The 25,221-nt window shown below is 52.6% G+C and overlaps 1 protein-coding gene across 2 annotated transcripts in view; it reads right to left on the bottom strand.

Moving 5' to 3' along the window:
• The window catches only part of ABR (ABR activator of RhoGEF and GTPase), a 182,819-nt gene that overhangs the window by 114,617 nt on the left and 42,981 nt on the right, over window positions 1-25,221 (bottom strand). The window contains exon 1 of one of the 2 annotated variants that reach the window (XM_081220035.1): window positions 20,599-20,667. The exons of the other annotated variant lie outside the window; for it this stretch is intronic. Within the exon in view, the coding sequence (XP_081076161.1) occupies window positions 20,599-20,659 (61 nt within the window). The 5' untranslated portion in view covers window positions 20,660-20,667. Of the gene's footprint in view, window positions 1-20,598; window positions 20,668-25,221 lie in introns of those variants that run through there. 2 annotated transcript variants of the gene reach the window in all.

Below are 25,221 nucleotides of genomic sequence, written 5' to 3'. Positions count from 1 at the left end.
AGATATCTAATGTGCACCTACTACGTGCCAGGCAATAGGGACACAACTTGGAGGCAAAGCAGATTCAGCCTCGGCCCTCAGGAGACTTACACCCAGTGGAGAGATAGTACACATTTGCCACGTGCCGGTACATGTAGTAACGCACTCAATCCCCACAGTGAAGTAGGTACTCTGAGAGCCCCCAATTTATGGATGAGAAAATTTAGGCACAGAGAGGTTAGGTAACTAGCTCAAGATCACACAGCTAGTAAATGGTGGGGCTGAGATTCACACCCAGGGTAGTTTTCTCCAGGGTCCATGTTCTCAACAATTACATGATATTGAGTATTATTAGAAGTGATTCATTCTATTGGGAGTGAGAGACGGCTGCTTGAGGGAGGAGACATGAACTGGGTTTGAAGGTCTTCATCAGGCAAGCAAATAGGGAAGAAGGCTTGCAGAGGCACAGAGGGAAGAATCCACACAGAGTTTGGGAAACACTCGGGTGGGGGAGGGCCGGCAGTACTAAAGTAGAAGGTTTAAGTGCAAGGTGAGGGGTGGGGAGAGTGATGCGGCTGGAGAAGCCAGCGGCCCGCCACACAGGCCCAGAGGCTATGCGGGGCAGCGGGACCCCTCTCTCCCACGGGGCACTTGGGGGCCCCGGAAGGGTTTTCAGCAGGAGGGGGACCTGATCTGATTTTGGTTTGGGGACACCCTAAGGTGTCTGGGAGGCGGTTCCAAGGGAAGGCAGGTGGTCTGGCTGACCAGCTGTGGAGGGCTGGGGAGAAACGATGACTCAGGTGCATGTGGTAGACAGCGGTGTGCTGGGAACATCCCACACCATCCTCCACCTCACTGCATCCACGTCTATAACAAGAATACGGGGCGATGGGTAGGGGGGCATCTGCTGGCTATCAAGGGACAGAAGGAAAAGTGCTCATTGGGGGGTATTACATGCCTAGGCCCAGATGACCCCCAGGCTGGACTCCAACGTGATTCTCATTGAAACAACGGGAGTCCTGTGGGGACCCGAATGAAGACACCCAACCCAGAGCCCACACCAGAGGGAAGGTGAGTATTTTAAGGAGCACACACTTTGTGGGGGGCCAGGGGGGTGGGCAGGCCTCTGGCTGCAGTGGGCTTGTGAGTGGAGCAGTGCCAAAAAATGAGCCTTTGCTGAGAGGGAACCTGGGGCCAGGTGGCTCCTCCCTCCACAAGGGGTCACAGTGAGAAAGTAAACCTCTTTTCATGTTAAAAAAAGAAAAAAAAAAAGAAAAGGGATTTCCCTGACAGTCCAGAGGTTGAGATTCCACACTTCCACTGCAGGGGCCATGGGTTCGATCCCTGGTCAGGGAACTAAGATCCCACATGGAGCATGGCGCAGGAAAAAAAACAAAACAAAACAAAACAAAAACCCCCAAAACCCCAGCTGTCTCTTGAGTATCAGGCTGGAAACCAGGTAGAAGGCGAAGCCAGATGCTGTACTGAAAGCTTTATGAGCATCATCTCATTCAATCCTATTAACAAGCATGTGGTGAGTTCTATTATTGCCCCCATTTTGTAGATGAGTAAGAGGAGGCACAGGAAGGTCAAATAACTCGCTCATGGCTACCTGTCTAGTTAATAATGGAGCTGAGATCTGAACGCAGGCAGCCTGAGTGCAGAACCAGCTCTTCTTCTTTTTTTTTTTTTTGGCCATGCTGCCAGGCATGCAGGATCTTACTTCCCAGCCCCTGCACCCCTGCAGTGGAAGCACAGAGTCTTAACCATTGGACCGCCAGGGAAGTCCTAGAACCAGCTCTTCTATCCACCTCCAGCTTCCTTTTAACTGGGTGTTTTGACCTCTTCCTAGTATAGCCACTGTGCCCAGAGATATTAACAAAGAATTAGATAGATTTCAGCCCTGAGGCACAGGTGGGCTCAGTAGCACCCCAACTGAGCCCAACACACAGGTACTGAGTGGCTAAGCTTGGAATCCAGACAGTCTGATTCCAGACACTACCCTCTCTCTTGCTACCTTACTAAATCAGTAACACTACAGCGCACACATTACTAACACGCCCCAGGGTCTGGTCCCTCAGGTCACGGCCCATGAGATGCAGCAACTACAAGGGCAAGGCCAGAGCTAGAACATGCCCAGCCAGAGCAGGGAGAAGACAACAGCCAAGACAGATGGAAGGACAAGAACCAGCAGGCACCGTGGTCTGGTGCCAAGGGGTGTGCAGGCAGACAGCGCTGTGGGGAGCAGCAAGGCCATGCCGTGGGCCTGCCTGCTGGGCACGGAACCACAGGGCCACCACGCTGGATACATGAGGGGGAGCATCCAGCCACTGCAGGTTGACCCGTTAGTGGATCATGCAATCAGTTTGGCAGGTCACCTTTGAAATGGATTGAAAAGGAGCAACTCACATACTAAGGGAGGATAGTTTTATGAAGCTAATTCAGATACACACACACACACACACACACACACACATAAGGTGTGTGAGCTGTGTTGCAGTATAAAATGATTTCCCTACTAAGGATTTTGTCCAAAAATGTAGGAGTACCATTGTTACCACTAAATAAGCTGTAGTTTATTCCTATAATAGAATTCTATGCAGCTTTGACAATGAATAATCTAGAACTATAGGCAAAAACAAAGACAAATCCCAAAAAACATAATTTTAAGCAGAAAAAGGCAAGTCACAGAAAAATACTTCTACTATTAGTCTATTTATATAAATTGCGGGCAAAACTACATTTATATTATTTAGGGACACATACCTATGTAGTAAACCTCTAAAGAAAAGGAGGGATTGATTAACACAAAATTCAGGATGGCGGTGGGGGGCAGTGAGGTTGATGGGTTGAATTGTGTCCCTCGCAAAATTTGTTGGAGTCTTAACCCCCAGTACCTCAGAATGTGACATTTTTGGAAACATGGTCTTTATAGAGCTAATCAAGGCAGAGATCGGGTGATGCATCTACAGATCAATCAAGGAGCATGAAAGCTTGCTAGCAATCCACCAGAAGCCAGGAGAGAGGCATGGCCCTCAGAGCCTCAGAGGAACCAACCCTGCTGACACCTTGATTTCAGACTTCTGGTCTCCAGAACTGAGAGACAATCAACCACTGCGGTTTAAGCCCCCCTACTCAGAGGTGCTTTGTATTAGCAAATAAATACAGTGAGGCACACAGCAGTTTCTCAGGACTGTCAATGGTCTCTTGAAGTTTAATGGAGGGCAAATGGATGTTTGTCTTGTAAGTCTTTATTAAACCAAACCCAGACATTTTATATGCTCTTTCGTATATATGATACATTTCCTATATAAAATAGAAATAAAAAACCAGGTAGGGGTAGTCCAACCATTACATTTTGCAGTGGAGGGCACACAGGACCTGCCTAAGGTCACCAGGGAGTAGCTAAGCTAGGGGAAGATCCCCGGTCTCCTGCCTCCCAGTTCAGTGAAGGCCACCATCACAGCCATGGCCCAGAGGTACTCAGAAAAGGCTGAATTCTGTTCAGAGTACAGGGAACCTGGAACTTGCAGTCCTCTGGGAGTGAGCAGGGACCCTTCACTCTTTTTTTTTTTTTTTTTGCGGTACACGGGCCTCTCACTGTTGTGGCCTCTTCCGTTGCGGAGCACAGGCTCCGGACGCGCAGGCTCAGTGGCCATGGCTCACGGGCCCAGCCACTCCGCGGCATGTGGGATCTTCCCGGACCGGGGCACAAACCCGTGTCCCCTGCATCGGCAGGTGGACTCTCAACCACTGCGCCACCAGGGAAGCCCGGACCCTTCACTCTTTCATGCCTTGATCTATCCATGGTAGTCTGGTGAAGCCAATGGTCCCTCTTCCTAAGAATGTTTTGAAATGCATTAAATACATAGGATTATAAAGGAAATCAATTATATTAAAATGCTATTCTAGCCATGGGGACTCTAGTGAGTCCAAGAGAATGAACTGATCAGTGCCTGTGTACAGTAAGCAATCAATAAAATCAGTGGTGCAGGGCTTCCCTGGTGGCGCAGTGGTTGAGCGTCTGCTTGCCGATGCAGAGGACACAGGTTCGCGCCCCGGTCCGGGAAGATCCCACATGCCGCGGAATGGCTGGGCTCTTGAGTTATGGCCGCTGAGCCTGAGTCATGGCCGCTGAGCCTGCGCGTCCGGAGCCTGTGCTCCGCAACGGGAGAGGCCACAGCAGTGAGAGGCCCGCGTACCGCAAAAAAATTAAAAAATAAATAAATAAATAAAATCAGTGGTGGTTTATTACTGTTAACATTAGGAGCTGCTTCCATGTCCTTGGGCCTGGGTCAATGATACTGAGAAGAGAGAGACCCAGGGATCCACAGCCGAGAGCCTGGGCACCACTGCAGGGCCTGGACTCAGCTGAGGGATGAGGGATGCTGCTAGGTCCTCCGAGCACCCCCTACGCGGCTGGCTGAAAGTAATGATGGCAACCATTCTCCTCTGAACTCCAATGAGGTACATTTCACCGCAGGGAGGCTCATTAAATGACTTGCTTGATGCCATATGAACATTAAGCAGGGGCTCTGGGATTCAAATCCAGGCTTTTGCAATTCTGCAATTTCTTGCTCCTTTACCCATATGTCCTTTGGAGATGAGAGGCTCCCCAGCAGAAGTGAGAACGTGTAAGACTCATTCTGTCAGGGGTACCTGGTGAGTGTTTATCAATAATAACAATTATCCCTTACTCTGGTATTAAATGATGAACACACACCGTCACCATTCATCATCTTAGCTGATTTTTACAAACCCCAGGACATACACGGGGCAGGTATTTCTAACCCTCCCTTTGCAAATGGGGAAAGATGCAGAGAGAATGATTTGACCTGGAGTGCACCCCTCCAGGTCTTCTCCCTGCCTCTCCACCCTGTTTTCTGCCCCAGCAGGAGATCACAGGAAGGGAGGGGTGGGAGGGAAGCTGGAATATTTCTCCCCGCAGCTCCTCCCTGTGGGCCACCCAGGCTGTGTTGCAGCTCCTGCCAGGAAGCCGCCCACATGGCCTCTGTGTCTCCAGGTATGGGAACCAGACCCTCCCCTCCCCCTGCCCACATTTTGGTTGTAGTCTTGTTACAAGCTCTCCCCAATCCCCCCCAAGCTGGGTGTGTCATCTGTTTCCTGCTGGACCCTGACAGATGTAGCATTTAAGTTGGGGACTCTGGTTGGGGACTCTGGTCTCCTGATGAATGAACCAGGGCCTCTTTGAACCTGCCAACAAGCATCTATTGAAAAGTCCCTTGGGGACATGGGGGGAAGGGACAGGGAGAAAAGGAAGATGGCAGAGACACGGACGGAGGTGGGAGCAGAGGCAACAGGCCAAGCTCTTAGTCTCAGATTTCTCTTTGAATTAACTGGAGTTAACCTTCAGAACATGGGGAAAGACCACAACACTGAGAAGCTGGGCCTGGGGGAGGCCTGTGGTGGGAAAAGAGGTGGCAAGACTTGGAATCTGGGCTTCGGGCCAGCAGAGCCTCTAGTGCTACCTACAAAGTGTTCAGGAAACTGATCTCTGGTCATAAGCTGAGACAGGACGGGGCAGCCCCTTCCAACAACGGGCACTTCTGCACTGCTACTCATGGGGTGGGTGGGGGTGAGGACAGGTGGGCACGTGAAGCCCCTGAGAGAAGGGAGCTGCGGGCACCTGATCCTCACCTTGTCTCAAAGAGCCAGCCAGGACTCTAGAGAAGGCGAGATGGCACCTACTGGTTTCCAGACCCTGTTTCCAACTCATCCCCTTTGGCACAAGCATCCAGGGGTGGTGCTGGGACATGGGGCCATCTGAGTTTTCTATCGTGCTCTGGCCTGTAGCCTGGCCTCTGCCGAGAGCGCACAGTCGGGCTGCACGACCAGACCCTGGGCCACAGAGAAGAGCAAGGAGGAAGACTCACCTTAGGGGGTGGGTCAGTGGCACATGGATTGCCTTCCTTCTGCTTTTAGGTATTTTTCTAGTCCTCAATAACTATATGCATTCTTTTTTTTTTTTTTTTTTTTTTGCGGTACGTGGGCCTCTCACTGTTGTGGCCTCTCCTGCTGCGGAGCACAGGCTCCGGACACGCAGACTCAGCGACCATGGCTCACGGGCCCAACTGCTCCGTGGCATGTGGGATCTTCCCAGACCAGGGCTCGAACCCGTGTCCCCTGCATCGGCAGGCGGACTCTCAACCACTGCGCCACCAGGGAAGCCCTATGCATTCATTTTATAAAAGGAAAAACATTCTATCCTGGAGAACCATGAAGAATCTCAAGAAGAAGAGGACATCACATTGTGGCACAGTTATTTGTGAATTAATAAGATTGAAAAGGACCTGGACTAGGGTTTGCAGGACCTCAGGGATGAGCTGGAGGCTCTTTCGCCTGGTGACAGGCTGGCACATGGCCAGTACCTCCGTGACATTCAGGGGTGGTGGGCAGGAAGAGATAAACCGCAGTGTGAGCTCCTCAGGCCTGGCTGAACCCTCTCTCCATGCAAGGATCTCGGGGGGAACACGGGAAGTCACGCCTCCCTCTGGGAGCGTGCTGTGTTATCACCTGCTTTGTGAAACCATCCCTGTAGGTTTCCATGTCCCTGACCTTAAAGAAACTTTACATCTTTAACTGTGGCAGTTGGTAGGCAAGATGCAGCAATATGTCCTATTTAACACCAAGAACACAGGGGCCAGATTGCTTGGGTTCATATCCAGCTCATCACTTACTAGCTATGTGTCCTTGAGCAACTTATTTACCTAACCTGTGCCTCTGCGTTCTCATCTGCAAAGTGGAGATAAGCATCTTCTTCATAGGATTATTGTGAAGAGTAAGGGGATTAATATACAGAAAGTGTTTGGAACAGCGTGGGACACATAGCCAGTGCTAGGTAAGTGACAGCTATTATTATTGGCACTTTCCCATTAATCACTCATTTTTTGTGTCAATTTTATAAAAACAGGGCTTCCCTGGTGGCGCAGTGGTTGAGAATCTGCCTGCTAATGCAGGGGACACGGGTTCGAGCCCTGGTCTGGGAAGATCCCACGTGCCGCGGAGCAACTAGGCCCGTGAGCCACAACTACTGAGCCTGCGCATCTGGAGCCTGTGCTCCACAACAAGAGAGGCTGCGATAGGGAGAGGCCCGCGCACCGCGATGAAGAGTGGCCCCCGCTTGCCACAACTAGACAGGGCCCTTGCACAGAAACGAAGACCCAACACAGCCAAAAATAAAAATAAATAAATTAAAAGAAGGCTCAACATTAAAAAAAAATTTATAAAAACAATCTCAATATTTCTGTGACTGCTCCACAGAAATGTCTCATCAGCTTGGCCTCTAGGGGTCAGAGGGTGGCACAGAGAAGAGAAGAGAGTAATGAAACGAGCAAGGAACATTTAGATGGGGCCCTTGCTAAGTGTTACATACAATACATACCATTTAATCCAGCAATAGGGACACCATATCAAATGCAAGACGCCCAGTACAATTTGAACTTTGGACGAGTAACAAGTTTTTGGTATAAGTAGGTCCCAAATATTGCATAGGATATACTTATGCTTAAACCAGTATTCATTGTTTAACTAAACCTCAAATTTAACCGGGCATCCTGTATTTTTATTTGCTAAAAAATTTGGCAACCCCCGGGGCTTCCCTGGTGGCGCAGTGGTTGAGAGTCCGCCTGCCGATGCAGGGGACACAGGTTCATGTCCTGGTCCAGGAAGATCCCACATGCCGCGGAGCGGCTAGGCCCGTGAGCCATGGCCGCTGAGCCTGCGTGTCTGGAACCTGTGCTCTGCAACGGGAGAGGCCACAACAGTGAGAGGCCCGCGTACCGCAAAAAAAAAAAAAAAAAAAAAAAATTTGGCAACCCTCTTGGTGGGGGTGGTAAGCTTCTTCCCATTTTACAGGTGAGGAAAATGAAGCTCAAAGAGGTGAATCTCAGCAAGTATTCAAAGGCTCTGCTTCCCCCTCAGCAGCAGGCCGCTTCCCTCCAGCTGCTCTGCTCTCAGAAGGGGGACAGGCCTATAGCCAGAGACACAGCCCTCATCACCTGCCTGCAGCCCCCAGGCGGGAGCCTGAATGCAGGAAGAGATTTTTTTTTTCCCAGAGAGGCGGGGCTAGTGCTCCCCCAAACCAGTGCACGGGGAGCCTTCCTGCAGGGGAGGGAGGTTGGGAGGCGACGAGGAGGAGGTCCTGTGAGGGCTGCACTCAGCCAGGGTGGCACCCGCAGCTCTTCCGGGAGCTGCCCCTGCCTGGGGCTGAAATCTGGAGGCAAAAAATCACAGGAGAAAACTCAGGAAGCACCAAAGGAAACTTCTCCGGAAGTCCTGAAATATCTCCACAGCTAGGAGAGAGAAGTTTAAAGTGAAAGCAGCTATGGGCTGGCCTCTCAGAGCCCAGGGCATGACCACAGCATCCTGGTAGCCCCGGCCCAGGTCACAGGGCCCCCTCCCCAGAGCTACCGCAGATGGCCTGACCTCCCAGGCTCCACAGAATGCCCCACAGGCTCCACTCTGCTCTCCAGACTCCAAGCTGGGGCTTCACTTGAGTCATTCTCAGCTCTATTTTTACTCGAAGGTGACAAGAAACAACAAATGTTCAAAGCAGGACAATTAAGTCGCCTGATTCCACGCCTCTGCAGGGCCAGGGACCATGGCTGGCCTTTGCTGGGAGCAGGGACAGGGAAGGGGGTCCAGGAACCTCTGGAGGGTTTCTCTCCAGACCCAGGAGTCTAGAGCCCATTCCCCAGTCTGTAACTTCCCAGGAAGGCGACATTCAGCTTCCTTCTCACCTGGCCAAGAAAGGCCAAAGCACATTCCTCCAGGCAAAGTAATGGCTTGTGCAAAAAGCACCAAACTCTGGCTGGGGATGGTGTGTCTGGGGAACAGCAAAGGATTCAGTGCAGCTGCAGGGTGGGGTGTGTGGTTAAGAGAGCCAGGAGGTGAGGCTGGAGATGGTGTCTGAAAAGGCTCCCGTGCTGTGCTAGGAGTTTAGATTTGATCCTCTAGGAAGGAGGGAGGCGGGAAGGTGCTAGACTAGTGAGGGAAGGAATCAGATCCTCCAGGACGGCTTGAGGACCCCAGGGCCCTCCTACTGAATGGGCATCACCTGGGGGCTTGTTAGAAACGCCAAACAGGAGACCCTGCCCCAGACCTGCTGGACCGGAATCCGCATCCTCACAAGATGCCCCAGCTGATTCGTAGGTCTAGGTGAGGCCCTGAGTTACGGCTGCGGTGGAGAGAGGGTCACTGGTTTGACCTCTCCAATAGCCTTTTCTGATTGCCCTTCTCCCTCCCTCATGCTCATCTCTACTGCCTCCTTGCATCCTCCCTGCTCTGTGATTCTCTCAGGTGGCCCTTGTGCTAGAACGCAACCCCCTAGAACATCCTTCTCTTCATACCCCCTCACCAACCACAAAGCATTTCCAAGCTCCCACGTGCTCAGGGCAAAGGGAGATAGATGCACGCAGTGGTTAAGAGTCAGTCCCCAAATAGAACTGGGTGTTCAGAAGAGCTTTGCAAACGCACAGATGCTGGGCCCAACCCCAGGTTCTCATGCCGAGGGCCCCAGCACTTGAGCACCTTTGGTGAGAAGCACAAGCTCCGGCATCACACAGACCTGGGTTTAGAGCCCAGCTCAGCTTCTCCTAGGCTGTGTGACCTTAGGAAAACTGTTTACCCTCTCTAGGATCATAAACAAAAAAAAAGTCTCCTCATCCATAGAAGTGGATAAAAATAGTTGAGACCTCTGCGGGGGGGCGGGGGTGAAGATTAAACGGGACTTTGTCAAGTGCTTAAGGACGGTGTCTGGCACCCTATAAATGTCAGCTTTTGTTACTCTTCTTTGTGCCTCTAAGGAGTTTAGAGTCTGGCAGAGAAGAAATGACAATGGGCACAAAGTCTACATAGGTAAACACTACAAAACCATAAATAAGAGAGAACTCAATGTTGTGGCCCAGCAAGCAGTGCTGGGTTCTGAACTGGGGTGCTCACCAAGGCCGGTGCTATAATCACGCACAGGGGCTTCCTGGAGGTGGTGGTAGCTTGAGCTGAGGCTTGAGCACAGAGGTTGGCTGTGGAATGGTGAGGGCCTCACTGGCTAGAGCAGGGGGCACGTGCTGGAACGCTGGCAGGTCTTAATGGATGGGTCAGGCGAGGTGTCCCCCAGCATAGGGGATCTTGAAGGCAGTTAGGATTGGATGTGGAAAGAAAATGCCTCACTGAAGGTTTCTGGGCAAAGGAGAGGTGGATGGAAGCAGGTTTAGTGTAGTCACAGGCAACTGGATGGGGAGTAGCGTCTCAGGTCAGGGAGGGGGCCTGAGGATGCTCAGGTGTCCGCAGCAAGGGCCTGGCTGTGGTGGCAGCCACCGTGGGTCCCTAGGCAAGAAATAGCTCTTCATCCAATTTGCATCCCATCCTTCCTTTCCAGGGAGCAGGAGACAGAACAAGATCCTGCTTCGGGTGTCTAAAGTTTCTGCACCCAAAGATGGCACATGATGCCTGCTGACCCATCCAGGTCAGGAGCTGCCACAGGGTCTGGAAAATGTCTGCAGACCAAATGCAAGGGAAAATGGCCCTTCCATATGGCTGGGTGGCACACCAGCTGGTCTCTCATTAACCCTCTCAATGATGCACTAGAAAAATGAACAACTAAGGCTTTCTGCTCCATTAATACCGAAGTTGGCCCTTGGCAGGGGGTGGGGGTGGGGGGGTGGAGCAGGACGGGTTTTGTCTAGACAGAGGAACTCATAAAGGCCAGATGCCTGGGCTTCTGCCACTCAGGAAGGGGGTGGGCAGAGGAAACCTGGTATGTCTCCCATGGTGGGTGCCTCCCACGGTGAAGTCCCCAGCAGAGACCAATCACAATAGCCACTCCCTCTTCTCATCCTTCAGATGAGGTTAACAACCTTTCACAGCTTTACTGTGAGAATTAAATGAGACTGTGGACGTGAGAACACTAGCTCAGGTGTGGTACCCACTAGGCGTCCCATCAATTGCTTTGTTATTTTTATTTTTATTGCGAAACAGAAGGGTCTGACTTGGTTCAGGGTCCACAGTCAGTCAGTCCCCTAGGAGAGGGTATAAAGGACCCTGGAGCCCTGCTACCCAAATCGTGGTCCCTAGACCGTCGACAGTAGCATTGGCATCACCTGGGAGCTTGCTAGAAGACAGAACCTCAGGCCTCAGTCCAGTTCTACTGAATGAGAATCTGCACCTTAACAAGATCCCCAGGCCATTAAAATGCACAGTAGAGTTTGAGACTCTGCTCTAGTATATTTGGTCCTAGGAAAAAAACATCTTCTCCCCTCTCCTCTCCCATCTCAGGAAACACGGGGCCCAGGACTCCGGGTGGATAGAAGTAGAGGATGCTGATGCCGCAGGGCCGTTTGATTAGCACCTGCTTGCTTGCCACGCTGCATTAAGGCACATGAGAGCACATGTTGAGAAAATTACTCCCTTCTTGATTCCTTTCAATCTTTCCCACTACCGTTGGGTAGTAGATGTCTTTAACATCGATTCTGTTTCCTTCCCTTAAATAGAGACATAGGAGGCTCAGACCTAGAGCTTTCCAGGGGCAACAGTGTATAACTAGAATTAATAACACTGTTGAGTGTTTAGTGCATTTATTGGTAAGGAAACTTTTTATGTATTGCAAGAGATACAGATCTTCCATTCGTTTCCTTTCTAAGTAAATGACATTTAAAACAATGAGTCAAACCGAAGAACAACAGTTAGGTCCATGATAACAGAGGTGTGTGAATCTGGCAAAAATCACAACACGTATATAAATCATGGCAGTTTGGTAAATTACTATTCCTTACAGTTCATAAGAGCCCTCTGAGATCAGCTCATCCACTTTTTTTTCACATTGCAGGTCATGAAATCAATGTAGTAGGTCATGACCAGCACTTCCTGGGTTTGTTTTTAATGGAGTGGAATGGAATGGAATAGACTAGAAGAGCATAAAATTATGAGGACATTGCAAATGTGATAAAACAGTAAGTACTATCCCATAAACTTTTGTTTCAGTTTGTGTGTGTCCTGGCTTACAATGTAAAATGTCTGTATTCTGTATGGGCTGTGGTCCAAAGAGTTAGCAAGCCACTCATGTAGTCCACTCTCCCTTTGGTAGGTGCCCCTGGCTTCTGCTAACTTAATCCCAATGGGGAGGACTTGACTCCTTTGGCCAGACCACCCATGAGCACGTGTCGAGGTCCCACCACAGGTCTCTGTCTCCTCTCTCACGACAGAACTGACAATAGTAGCCCCTGCCACAAGTTATTAAATGGATGCTTCCCAGCCCCGCTGAGGTGAGGAAAGACTCAGGCACCTGCACAGAAAGAAGTGTGGAGATGCACTAGCATGAAGACGTGTCATTTTTGGAGGGGCAGGATCCCCATCACCAGGATCTGCTCTCCTGGCCCTCTGAACCCTCCCAGGCTCAGGCAGCTCTGTTTCATTGGTCTTCCCTGAAAGATATCTCTTCCCTTGAAGAGCAGTGATGGAGAGGGGGAAGGAGGCTGGGGGAAGGGCAGGAAGAACAGGAGAAAGCTCTGGGTGGGGGAGGGGATAGAGTTCATCACAGGGTGGCACTTGAAGGATGGACTTGTCAAGGCTGAGCCTCTGGCCGGCTGCGTCCTGGACCCACAGGGAGGGCAGGAGCACGGCAGGGCAGCAGGAGGAAGAAGGCTGGGGCAGCAAGTTCAAGGTGGGGGGAGGAAGGGGTCAGGAGCACGTAAGGCCCCAGCACCAGCTGAAATTTCACATTAGCCCCCCTACAAACGGACGAGCGAGCCAAGGGAAAGGTTCATGGGTCCCTACACTCTACCAAGCAGGAATTCCTAAAAATGCCCGCAGACTCAGAGAAGGAAGTAAGCTGCCAGTGACATCTTGAGCAGCAAAGCGAAAGGACGAGAATGGAGTTGTGGGACCCTTTCCCCTCCCCCACGTCCCCACTTTTACCTTCCTGCTTCGCTTGTCAGCTCAAGGCAGTCTTTCACCCCCTTTATCATACCCCAAAAACTCTCCACACGCAAACCCTTTGTGCAATAAGCCCTCCTATCTTGTTTTAGCCTTTCTGGCTCCAGCCAAAGAGGGGTCTGCTAAGGAGGAAGGCCCCAGGCTTCCTCCAGAGGCCTGAACTCTCGGCAGGGGACTCTGGGTCTGCACTGGAGCCGCCCCATCATTAGCATGCTTTGTGTGGGTGAGTTCAAATGCAGAAGCTGGATCTGTGGCCCAACTGGCCCTGGGCCTCAGCAAAGGACCTTGGTGCGCAGTGGCCTGATTTATGGCCGAGAGCTCTCTTTATTTTCCTTTGTAAACTATGGGGGTGAATTTTAAAAGGCCTGAGATCAGAGCCAGCGTGCCTGGGCTCTGCCAAGTCCTCTCTTCCTCTAGTCCCCACTTACTTGTCCCTTGCCCTGCTCTGCTCTGGAAACTGGGCCTTCGCTGTACCCCATCCCTACCCCCAGAGTCTATTTTCTCTCCTTCCTCTTTATTTATTTTGGGGTTAACAAACAGTGCCTCTTGCCAATAATCCAGGGACGAGGTAACTCTGGGATATGGGTTCCAAGTACCCATGGGAGAGCTCCTTGGGAATCATCCTTAGGAAGAGGCAGCCCAGCTGGTAGGCACTTACAGGGAACCCAGAGGCTGAGAGCTGCCCGAATACCATGGGGGCAGCCAAGACAGTCTCCACAGTTGTCATTCTAGCTAGAGAGATGAACAGATCAATCAAACTCCACGAAATACCAGCTGCCATGAAAGGCAAGGGCATGTGGGAGGAAGAGTGGTTTCGAGTCAGGCCAACCCTGTGCTCAATTCCTGGATTGTACTCTAGCGCTAGGACCTTGAATTAATTACTTAACTTCCCTGAGTCCCAGTTTCCTCCCTATAAAATAGAGATAATGCCTTCCTACCTCATAAGGTAGGGGCTGTTGAGAAGATTAGTGATAACACATGGGCAGTGCCCAGGACCGTGCTGACACATAGTAGGTCCTCATCGATGTTGGTTAAGATCATTATTGCTGTTGGCAGCTGAGTGGGCTATATACAGGGTTGGAGCCATCTGAGATCTGATGCGGCTCACACTGGGAGACCTTTGGCAATAAGTTGAACCTCTCAGGGCTTCAGATTCCTCATCCATAGACCAGGGGGATGATAAAAGGTACCTTGGTGGGTTGTTAGGATAATGTAAGGAAGTACCTACCACAGCATCTGGCACATAGTACGACTGGTTAAACTTTATGTTTTCTGCCATTCTTCCTAGACCAAATGGAAAAATCTAATTTCTATGAACTTGGTCGGACTAACGGGCTTTCTTTTTCTTGGGCTCAGGGTTGTGAGAGCCCCAAGGAGGAGGTTTCTATGTACCTTTGCAGAGCTCAGACACATTTCCCTAAAAGGTCCCCATTGCACAACTCCAGGGGTGCCATCACATAGAGCACACAGCCACCCAGACCCCAAACCTCTCAGAAAGGGATCTTTCTCATAAAGCTGTACCTTCAAGGGAGAAATTCACTCAAAAAGATGGACTATATGCTGCTTAGGCCCAGGGTAACTTGCACCTGAACAGTGACCACAAGTGAGGAAATCAATTGCTGTTGTCGGTGGTAGCTATCCCCCAGCGAGGGAAATAACTAGGCTTAATTGTACAACATCTTCAGTCTCCATAATCTTGATCCATTAAACCCTTGCTGCTGGCCAGGAGGCAATGCCCAGGAGGAAGGGGTTAGCCCAACACACTAATAGGATCAGCCCTTCAATCCCATGAAGGTAATTATGGCCACATCCTTCCCCAACAGTCCTGAGTAAACCCACAGATTCCCTAGCCAATTTGGGGCTTTTCTAGGTAGTACCAGCCCCACTGACACCACAGGAAAGCCAAGAGCTATGCTGCCTGGAGTGACGAGGACTCTGAGCTCCATCGACATGGGTCCACCTGAGTCCTCCCAGCTGCCTAACTCCTTCTGGAGACGTTGCTCACCTTTGACAAAATGCCTGACCACATCTGCTACGTCTACCTGTGGTCTAGAGGGACATGGAAGCCTCAAAGGTGAAGGTGGAGGAAAGAGGGGAAGGGCACCTGACCAATTAGGTCACCACAGAGCCCGCCCTGTGTCCCGAAGACCACACTGACCCTGTCAGTTTCCATAGGGCCAGTAAATCCATATTCGTCTTTCGTCCCGCAGTGTGGTAGGGAAGGAAAGGCAGGAAGAGAAGACAGAAATAAAGCCCAGGGGTGGAAAACCGAGTGAGAGGCCCAGATGAGGTCTGAACCTGGGGGAAGAGAACTGGCTGTCCCATCTGCAGTGGGTCATGGTTGCAGCCGGCCCCACCTCAAAGGGCTCTTTGCCAAATGCCTTGGGCAGGGAGTAGGCTTGGGCGTCTATCCCCAACCCTCTTTTGGGGGTGCATCCTCTAGTTTGCCTGTTGCCCTGATTTCCTTCTTCTTCCCCATTTACAGGATCAGGTCCTCCCCAAGCTTCAGAGACAAGCAGAACACTCCCACTGCCAATCAGGGCCATCCATGGCTCCATCAGACCATATCTTGCCCAAAGGAATGCAAGCTAGGGCAGACCAAGGTCACAAGTCAAAACGATCAGCCTCTCCTATCCAGCCCTGGAGACAGGTAAGCCTGCAGGCCTCTCCCCCTGGTACTCAGTGGAAAGTGCCAAGCCCCTGTAGGTAGAATGTGGTGGGAACTCCAAGCCCCATGGATTCCCCTCAGCCTACCAGAGCCAGGGGCCTGGCTAAGGCAGACGTCGTGGAGATGACGTGCAGTTGTCCTGAAGCTGCCTTCCTCCTGGTTTGCCCCAAAGGGCTCAAGCTGAGCTAAACAGCTGCAGCACCAACATTGGTGGGAAGGCTTCCAATCACATAATCACAAGCCCTAGCAATGCGTGGGACTCCCTTGGGGGGTCTACAATTACCAAATCCACACAGCCAGAAACTTGTGAATGGAGCAGCTAATGGGTTTCTGGGGTTTGCTGGTGGAGTAAGGAGTTAAAGGAACCAAGAACCCAAAAGTTTTCTTTTCCCTCTCATACTCACACACACAACCGGAAATTACTGTGGGCTTATTATGGCACAAGGCCCTGGGCTAGGCACCCGCTGAGAACCTGGTCCAACACCCTGACCCTGCCTGTCCCCTCACACACTTCCCAGCCCCTTCCAAACTCCTCTGCAAGCCTTTCGTGGATCCCTGTTCAGTGACAAAGGCCGTGAAGAGCTGGACAGTTGATCAGTTCAATAGCACCTCCTCATCTTCAAAGCACTTGAGAAACATTAACCAGTTAATCCCCGTGGCACCCACGTGAGACATCGTAGCCTCACTTTACAGAGGAGTGTGAGTAAGGAAGGTACCAGAATCGCCCCTGGACCCAGAGAACAGCCCGAGTCTTCCATCCTACCGGCTCTCCCCCCTTCTTCTACCCACCTAGCTATTTCTTCCCAAATGTTCCTGTCATTCCTTCCTTTTTCCAAAGAACAATAACAGCAGCAATCACAACAGCAACAAAAAATCCCATTTCTCTGAGTAGGAGACTTAATTCTTCTGCCAGGCCCACCTCTGGGACTCCAGCAGCCACATCAAATATGGGCTGGTGTTGACAAGCAGGAATACATGACTGAGGCTTTGTCACAGGACAAGAAAGCACCCATTTGCAGGTGTTCACTGGCACATCAGAGTGGTCTGATGCCGCCTGGGTAGGAGAGTTGTCCTGATCAAATCCACACCGACTGTCAGGCCAGTGGCCTGGTCCTTGGTGCAGCTAATATAGGAATAAGGTGGGAAACTGAGGCAGGTTCATGATCATCTGGAGATGGGTTTGTATCCCCACAGCCCCAGATGCTTTCCTGGCCACTGGACAGGGCACTGAGTCTGTAAGGGGCATAAAAATATCACCAGAGATTGGAAGTGTCGCTTGGGGTAACAGAAGTGAGCTCCAAAGGCAGGTTCTAATAACTACACATGATCATGTTCTGCCTTCTATGAGGTCCAAATAACTAGAGGTTTTGCTTGGCTCCATAGTCGGCATGTTTGAGGCCAGAGCTAAACTGCCTGGGACAAAAAAGAGGCTGGAATGGCAAAGGAAGAGACCTTAAATGTAGCCCTCAGTTCTCTTTTACACAGATCCTGAAAGATTTCGTCTCTACTCAGAGGCACAGAGAAAGTTTCAGAGCACCGCCCATTTTTGTTATTCCATAGAACTTAGTATGATCCAACCTGATCCCGTGGTATAGAAGAAAACCAAGAGAAAGTGGTGTCTAGTGGAAACAGTGGTGAGAAAAAGACAGAGAGAAGATAAAATGAAGAACACAGGCAGAAAAGACGTGCAGGGAGAAACACACCAGCTCCAGGGAAAGAATCTAGGCAAGGCACTGAGGGGCAAAGCTGACACTATTACATTAATGTAGGAAAATGAATGGTCCAGAGACAGGAGGTGGGGTGGCTGGAACTCTCATCCACCACACTAGTTTACCAGGGGCAAAGACCGTGCTCCAATCAGTCCCAGGTCACGCGGGTCACTGGGAGCCAGCCCATCTCCTTGAGTCAGACAGATCACCATCACTACAGACCTTCAGGACTTCTACTGTAGGGGAAAGAGGGGGTCTGAGGTTCACCCCTTATCAAGTGACCATGAGCCTGCAGTGGAAGTATGCACATATGCTAAAGCCAGAAAGATTGAGCCAACAACTCCAAAGGTAAGACGTGTGAGGGGAGGGGCTGGTTGTTAGCCTGGCATCTTAGGTGTAGAGAATCACCAGCATCAGTGAAATTAGACAGAGCCTCAGCCACCCCTGCCCTGGCTCCAGGGCCAGCCCCCAGTTCCCCCAAGAGACACAGAGTCAAGTTAGGCTCAGTCGTTCAGACCACTTACCCTGCTGGACCATTTTGGGGAGAACTCTGACAGAGGTCCCCCATTCCATGACATTCCAAGACCTTGAATAAGTTCAGGCATATCTAGGTGACACTCAGGGTCTTCCTCACCATCCTAGGGTGTGATCTAAATCCGAGCTTTGTCACTTACCAGTCACGTGACCTTGGGTAATGATTTTAGCCTATTCAGCCTCTCTTCCTGTAAAAGGGAGATAAGACTACCTATCTTGCAGAGTTGTGAGGTATGGAGAGACCGGGTGGAGTGCCTAGCACAGTGCTGGCATATGGTAGGTCCTCAGGAGACGCTACTATCACTGCCACCTGGAGCAGTGCTTAGAAGGAGCCTCTATCACTGGGTCATTCACATCCCTAAGAAGTACACTGGCTACCCTGTGCCCTGGGTACATCCCCTTAACAATTCCTGATGGATTTGGCGTTTGTGGGGACTTGACACCCTGTGAGCCTTGTAAGCAGAAAGCTTCCTGAGAGGCAGAGGAACTTCCTCTGGGAGGCACAAAACCATGCTGCCAGGCAAATGACAGCTCGGGTATTTGTTTTAATTTAGGCTCTTGTCAAGAGGAAAATTCATGGCTAACAGCCCAAACATGACTGCACAGCACCTCCCCAGGAAGGCTCATTCTATGGCTCTCCAATCAGCTGTTTGCAAGAAGGGGGCAAGGGCTCCTCCTCACATTGCTGCCAAGTTGGTGTCCCCCTCCCCTCCATCCAGGCTGCCCCAGGAGCCCAGAGGCCAGGGCAGCAGCATAAGGGTAGACAGCTCAGATGCCAGCCTGCCTGAGTCAGGGCTGATAAACAGGCACCCCCAAAGAAGGCCTCGGTCTAATTCCCTTTTCCAATCCCACCTTCCTCCAGTCGGAAATTTTCAAAGCACCCTCAGGCAATTTTGCTCCTTTGCTCCAGGTTGTGTATGTGTGTGGGGTTAGGTGTTGGGGTGGGTTGGGGGTGGTAGGAAAACTTGGAAATGATCAGATGATCCGGTGGGGGAGTCTTCTTTAAGGCAATGAAGAGAAAGCCAGAGACGGGTTTCCATAGGATTCTATGCTCTGGGAAATAGGGAAAGCAGTACTGGGTTTTGCAAAGAGTCAGAAATATTCAGGAACATAAGCTGCATGTGAATATGAGGCATTGTTATGACTGTTATTTGCAAGAGCACAGCTAAGAGAAGGTCACTAATCCTTCCTTCGGGTCAGGAGCTGATCTGCAGCAGGGCTCTGAACAGATGTGTGCCCCATTCAGGCAAACACACGTGCACACACACCACACAGCAACCGTGGGCCCTGACCTTCACCCAACGATGCTGGCCTCTGCAGGGGAAGGAGCAGATGGAGTGGCTGGGCTTGGCGCGGGACTGACACCCAGGGGATCCAGCTTTGTCCCTTTGATGTTGAAAAACCAAAGCAGAATGAACCATCACAAGGAGAGCTCCTGGGGGGAGGAAAGGAAAGGGAAAAGGATGGGGATGAGGGGGAGGAGGAAAGGAAAGGAAAAAAGGATGGAGGGAGAAGAAAAATGTATGGGGAATGATGGGGACCCAAGGGGATACAGAGGTCAGAGGTTGGGTACTGAGTACTGAGGAGCCTCCAGGGCAAGCCTTTGGGGTTCAAGGCATCACCTTGTCCACTCCGTCCACCATAAGACTGTTACCAAGGGATTCGAGCCAGGTTAACCCTTAAAAATGTCCTTGTCCCATGGCATCCAGCGTCCAGAACCAGAACCTGGCTCCACCTATCTCCCCCAGCCCCTGCCCCTGCCTCAGGACTCTGGGCTAGGAGACCTAGCAAGAGAGAGTGGGAGGGTCCCACTGAACCGATCCGGGAGGGTGAAATCCACTCACTATCTTCTTTAGGGGCTATCAGGACCCTCTTTCCTGTACCACTGAAAGCTAGGGGAAGGTGTCTCAAGGGAGGGGTGGGAGAAATGCAGTGCTTTAGCCACCTAAGCAAGTCGGAGTCGGAGTCGGGGTCGGGGTCGGGACGCTGAAGGCTGGGCGCAAGCCCCCAGAGGTACCAGTGATCAGTTACACATCCCCAGCGGCAGTGCAAGAGCAATCACGTGATCACGGCAGATTTGGGAGAGAGGGGGTGGAGACGCCGCCGAGGTTAGTGTTTTTTCTTTTTTGGGGGGTGTGGAAGGAGGGGAGAGGGGGAGGGAGGGGGAAAGTGCGGGTGATGCTGAGCCTGGCAGGAAGTACTGCTGAGCTGGGGGTTTTCAGGTCCTGAATCCAAATGGCCCCCACGGAGATGTGCACCTACAGTCTCCCTTACCACACGACCCCACCTCCACCCCGAAACACACTGGCCTCAGGATGTCCCTGAGGTGGCAAACTCAGGCGCCAAGGACTTTACCAAAAATGGCCTTTCTGCTTCAACGTGGACAGAAGGACAAGCCAGTCGAGGAGCGGACACAGCACCCTACAAGGGCTCTCCCCTCTTCCCCAGGGTTGGGGAGTGCTCGGTTACACAACAGGTGGGAGAGGGGTGACACAGCTCTCCTGGCCCCGTCGGTCTACTGCGCAACCCCTCTGGCTTGAAGTCCACTCTGGGGACCCCATCCGCGGCCGATCGCGGGACCCTACGCCGCTCGCCCGCCTGCCGGCCCGCCGGGCACCTGGGCGGCCGTGCCCGCAGCTCCCAGTCCGCGCGGGGCTCCCCAGAGAGGCCCGGCATCGCGGGCCCCGGGGCCGTCCAGGCGCAGCGCGGGGCGCCGGGGCCCCTTCCCGCCTGGCCTCCCCTGCCCGAGCGCACACGTACTGCTGTAGAGGGTGTCGATCCAGGAGAGGCGCGGCAGGCCCCGGTGGCTGAGCGGCTCCATGCCCGCGGCTCCGCGCGGCGGCGGCGGCTCCGTCAGATCGGAAACCCGACCCTCATCGCACAACAAAGGAGGGAGGGCGCGGGCGGCGGGCGGGCGGCCAGCCCCAGAGGCCGAAGTTGCCGAGCGCGGGGTGGAAGCCGGCGGAGGCGGGGAAACAGGTAGCAGGGAGGACCGAGCCGGAGCTGCCCGGGAGGAGGAGAGGCGGGCGAGGGCCGGCGAGCGCCCCCGGGAGCCCTTCCGGCCCCTGCGACTGCCGCGAGCCCCGCTGCGGATCCCGGAGCGGCGGCCCCGCAGCCCGCCCGCCAACTAGCAACTTCTCCGGGCTGCACGGCGCCCAGGGGCGGGGGGCGGGGGCCGCGACCAATCGGCGTGAGGCTCCCGCGCCCCCTCCCCGCAGCACGCCTCCAGACCCGGGTAGGGGTGTGGGGAGCAGCCGGGGTCCCCACGCGAGAGGCGCTCCAGCCGGTGACGGAGGAGTGGCCCGCGGGGGGTCTCCGGGCTGCGGCGCAGGCCCCAGGCTCCTCTTCCTCCCCTCGCTGGGCTCGGCCAAATTCTGGAAGCCCGCTGACTAGGTGCCGCGGGGAGACCTACGAGCCCGCAGGGGTGACATCACCTGCCACCCCAGGATCTCTAAGCGCAGTTTCAGGGGCCAGTGAGGCTCCCAGGCCCCTCCCCGAGGCAAGCCTGGGGAGCGGCGCTGACGGGGTTAACGTCCTGCCCGCCCGCGGGAAGCCTTGGCTGCCCTAGGACTCTTTCCGTCCAAACCTTAACAGTGCCTCATCTATTTAAACACCCTTGACCTAAAGGCCGGGCGGTTCCTGCCCTACACACCAGCGGGCGGCGGCTGGAGAAAGGCGGGAGGCCGGGGCTCGTCGAGGGGCTGTGGAGGATAAACTGGGTTACAGGAGAGACCCCAGGGTCTCCGCTGGGTTCCCTCCAGGAGCCTTCTCTGGGGATCCCAGCCACAGCCCATGTAAGGAGGGACACCATGTATGCCTAATCACAAGCTGAGGGAAGGCTGGGGTCAAGATGCCTTTGAGAACAGACCTTTAGAAACAAAATTCCTTCTAAGACCCGCCCCCCCCCAAAAGCTGTGAAGAGGTTGGAGTGGGGGAGTTTTATACCTGTGCCCTGGGTGCAGGTTCTAAGTGACCCAAGGCAACTTGGCTGCAGATTTGGTCCTACAGGCCTCCTTGGAACAAAGGACCCTGGAGAAGGGACTGGAGAGGAGGGAGGGTCAGGCTGGGGTGGTCCAGGGCAGTGGGGCTAAAGCTCCTTTCCTGAACCCAAGGGAAGGGAGGCAGCGGGCCCACAAGGGAACCCTGCCCTGGACCGTTTACCCTGCTTTTACCTCAGATAGTGAGGTTTCTGATAACGGACCAGACCCTCCCACCCCTCATCTCCAAGCAGCTTTAAGGGCAAAGACTTCATGGGACCCAGGTCAATGGACAGGGCAACAAGGCAAAGCTCACCCTGGCCTCTATAGGGGGCAGTGTTGTCAGCATCTCCAGAGCATTTGGGGTGTGTGTGTGTGTGTGTGTGTGTGTGTGTGTGTGTGATCATCTCAAACAACCACAGATCTAGTTCTTCTTAAAAAAAAAAAATTAATCGAAGTATAGTTGACATGCAATATTATATTAGTTTCACACCTTGTTCTTAAGAGGAGAAGCAGACCCTCACCCATGATGCTGAAAGGAAGCCTGCACCCAGCCCCTGCAGCTGCTTAGGTAGCGGCCTCCAGAACTGCCCAAGGGGAGGTGGTGGCCACTAGGCTCACAGCAGGCCGGGTGAGCCCCTGGGAGTTGCAGGGGAAGATGCTCTGGGGAGTGAAAAGCCTCCATAGGTGGCTGCGTGGGTGTTTTTCCACCTAGAGGTGACACTGTCCCCTCATTGCATCCACTTGGCTCTCCCCCACCCCAGGCCTCCTGGCTCAGGCTCTGGATCTTGTGGGTCTCCGTGCTCAGCTGTCACCCTCCCACCATTTCTGACTTGCACACAAGACTGGGAGGACCAAGCAAGCAGGCACCTGGAGCTTGGCAGAGAGGGGGGCGTGCATCTCCAATGAGATGCTCCAGAAATAGAGCCGGGATGGGAGAGGAAGCAAATGGGCTCCTGGAGGAACCAGAGGGAGGACGGTGAGATGGAGGAGCAGAGAGGGGCCCAGGGCCTCTTTTCTTGCCACACGGGAGGCACAGAACCCAGAAGAAAGGTGCAAGCAGGAGCCCAGCCCAGGGAAGCAGCAGCACTGCCCCCTCCCCAAGAACCCCCATCCCCACCAAGGCAGCCTGGGCCCTCTCTGCACACTGCCTGATGGCCACATCTGGGCACTGACGGCGAGGAGGCCATGGATGTATGTTTCTGCGTGAGTCACATACATTTGCATACATTTTACATTTTTATCTACAAAGTCTGGAACAAGCTATTTTCAGGCTAAAATGTTACAGTTGCTCTCCTTAACACTGCCATAGTTTGCTTTTTTCTACCTTCTGTCCAAGCCTGTCCTGGACCTCCCAATCCAGAACACAATATAGGGGAGAGGGGAGAGGGATCTTGGAGGAAAATAAGGAGGAACACCTCTAATACTTAACAGAGAATGCCTGCAGTGGGCCTGGCTTGGATCTTAGAGCTTTGTTTACATGACAACCTCACTGTTATCTCAGCTCCTTCCATTTTCCAGATGAGCAAACTGGGGCACTGGTCAGCTAAGTAACCTGTCCAGACAGTAAGTGAAGGGCTGAGACTTGAACGCTGGCAGTCTATTCGTGCAGCTAAAATGCCCTGCATGCTGCCTCCACTGGCAGGGTTGAAAGCAGGATGGCGAAGGTCCCTGTAAATCTTCGCGGGTCCGTGGGTTAGAGACCACCTTCTAGAAAACTCTCCCAATCCTCTTCCATCTCCATACAACTGTCTCACACATGTGTCCCAGGCAAGGGCAGTTACTTCAAGATCCCTTGATGCCTATATGGGATGGCTTCCAATAGACATTAACGTCACACATGTTAGACATGAACATCTAACCTTGGCTATAGGGACGAGTGTGTGGAAGCACCAGGGTGATATGAGACCAGGACCGAAACCTCCAGATTCCTGGCACTGAGGGTGGAGAGGAGGTGGGGGGGAGACCCAATACCGCATCCTAGGAAGGAAGGAGTTACAAGAGTCATTCTCATTCACCTTGTGAGCAACCCCCATCTGTCAGAGCAGCAGGGGGACGTTCCGTGGACAGGCCACCCTGATTCAGCTAAGTGTGGACCTGCCCATGCACCCCAAGGCACTGAATCGGCAGCCATCACACCTCGTCCTCCAAGCCTGCACTAACCATTTGCTGTCTAGCCCTTTGGGTGAACACGTTCCTCCTTCCCCTCTGGCCTGTGCACTCAGTCTGTCCTGGCTCCCTGCTTCCCATAGCAACGGGCCTGCTCCTGCCTCACCACCAGATTTAAGGGGGATTTAAGGGTAGGTTGCTGGGAGCACTGGGCTGATGATGAGGGGCCGAGTGGGAAGAAGATATATCCCATCCTGAAGGTCAGCGGCCTTGCCCTTAATCCCCAGGCCTGTGCTACTCACTCCCTCTCCGATGGGAAAAGGGTGGCCATGCTTAGAAACAAAACTGGGTATCTCCATTTTTCTTCCCTCCTTGCCGTTAGCAACTCAGCTCCACTGTGCACAATAGGAAGGCCCCTGGGAGTCCCTGCAGGGGTCACTGTTGATGAAGAGGATGTCCATTCACCTCTTCCCACTCTGAGTCCCGCAGGGAGCACCAGTGTGAGCAGGCTGGAGGTACAGGTGGTCAGGGGTGGGGTGGTGGTGGGCTCCGCATTCAAATGAACAAAAACAAGGGACTTCCCTGGTGGTCCAGTGGTTAGGACTCCTGGCTTCCACTGCAGGGGGCATGGGTTCGATCCCTGGTCAGGGAACTAAGATCCTGCATGCCGTACGGTACAGCCAAAAAAACAAAAACAAAATCAGACTGTGATAGTCAAAAACCCTTTGGTACCCTTTCTGGCAGATCAGCTCTTTAAAAGCTGGGACTGCATCTTTTTTCACTGTACTCAGCCCAGTGGATGAATGAAGCTCAAGTAGACCTCCAAGGCAGCTGTTACTACACTGCGCCCCCAGATCAGCTTTCTGCCAAAAGCCCAATAGACTGGCTTTCAATAATACATGCTGAATAAATAAAACTAATGACAGCTAACTTTGATTGAGTGCTTCTTAAGTGCCAGGCACTGCTTCACATAGACTACCTTTCTTAGTCCTCATAATAAACCAATGAGGTGGGCACTACTAGTCTCTCCATTCCTTCCTGCAGAAGCAGGAAGGCGATGCTATTGGCCAGCTAGCAGGTGGTGATACTTGGAAATGAACCGAGATTCTGAATCCAGAGTCTACATGTGTAATCTCTGTACTGGGCTGCAGTGAGTGAATAAATGAATAAACAGAATGAAGTTAAACTCAGGGAGGATGAGATTGGAGCTACAGGAGGAATGTAATTCCAGAACCCCCCAGAGCCACCAATGATTAAGCAGAAAGAGAACTGGTTCCCAAAGAAAACCACATCTACC

Source organism: Mesoplodon bidens (genome assembly GCF_964165515.1).
Source record: "Mesoplodon bidens genome assembly, chromosome: 19".
NCBI lineage: Eukaryota > Metazoa > Chordata > Mammalia > Artiodactyla > Ziphiidae > Mesoplodon > Mesoplodon bidens.
This window is presented reverse-complemented; position numbering and strand designations above follow the sequence as displayed.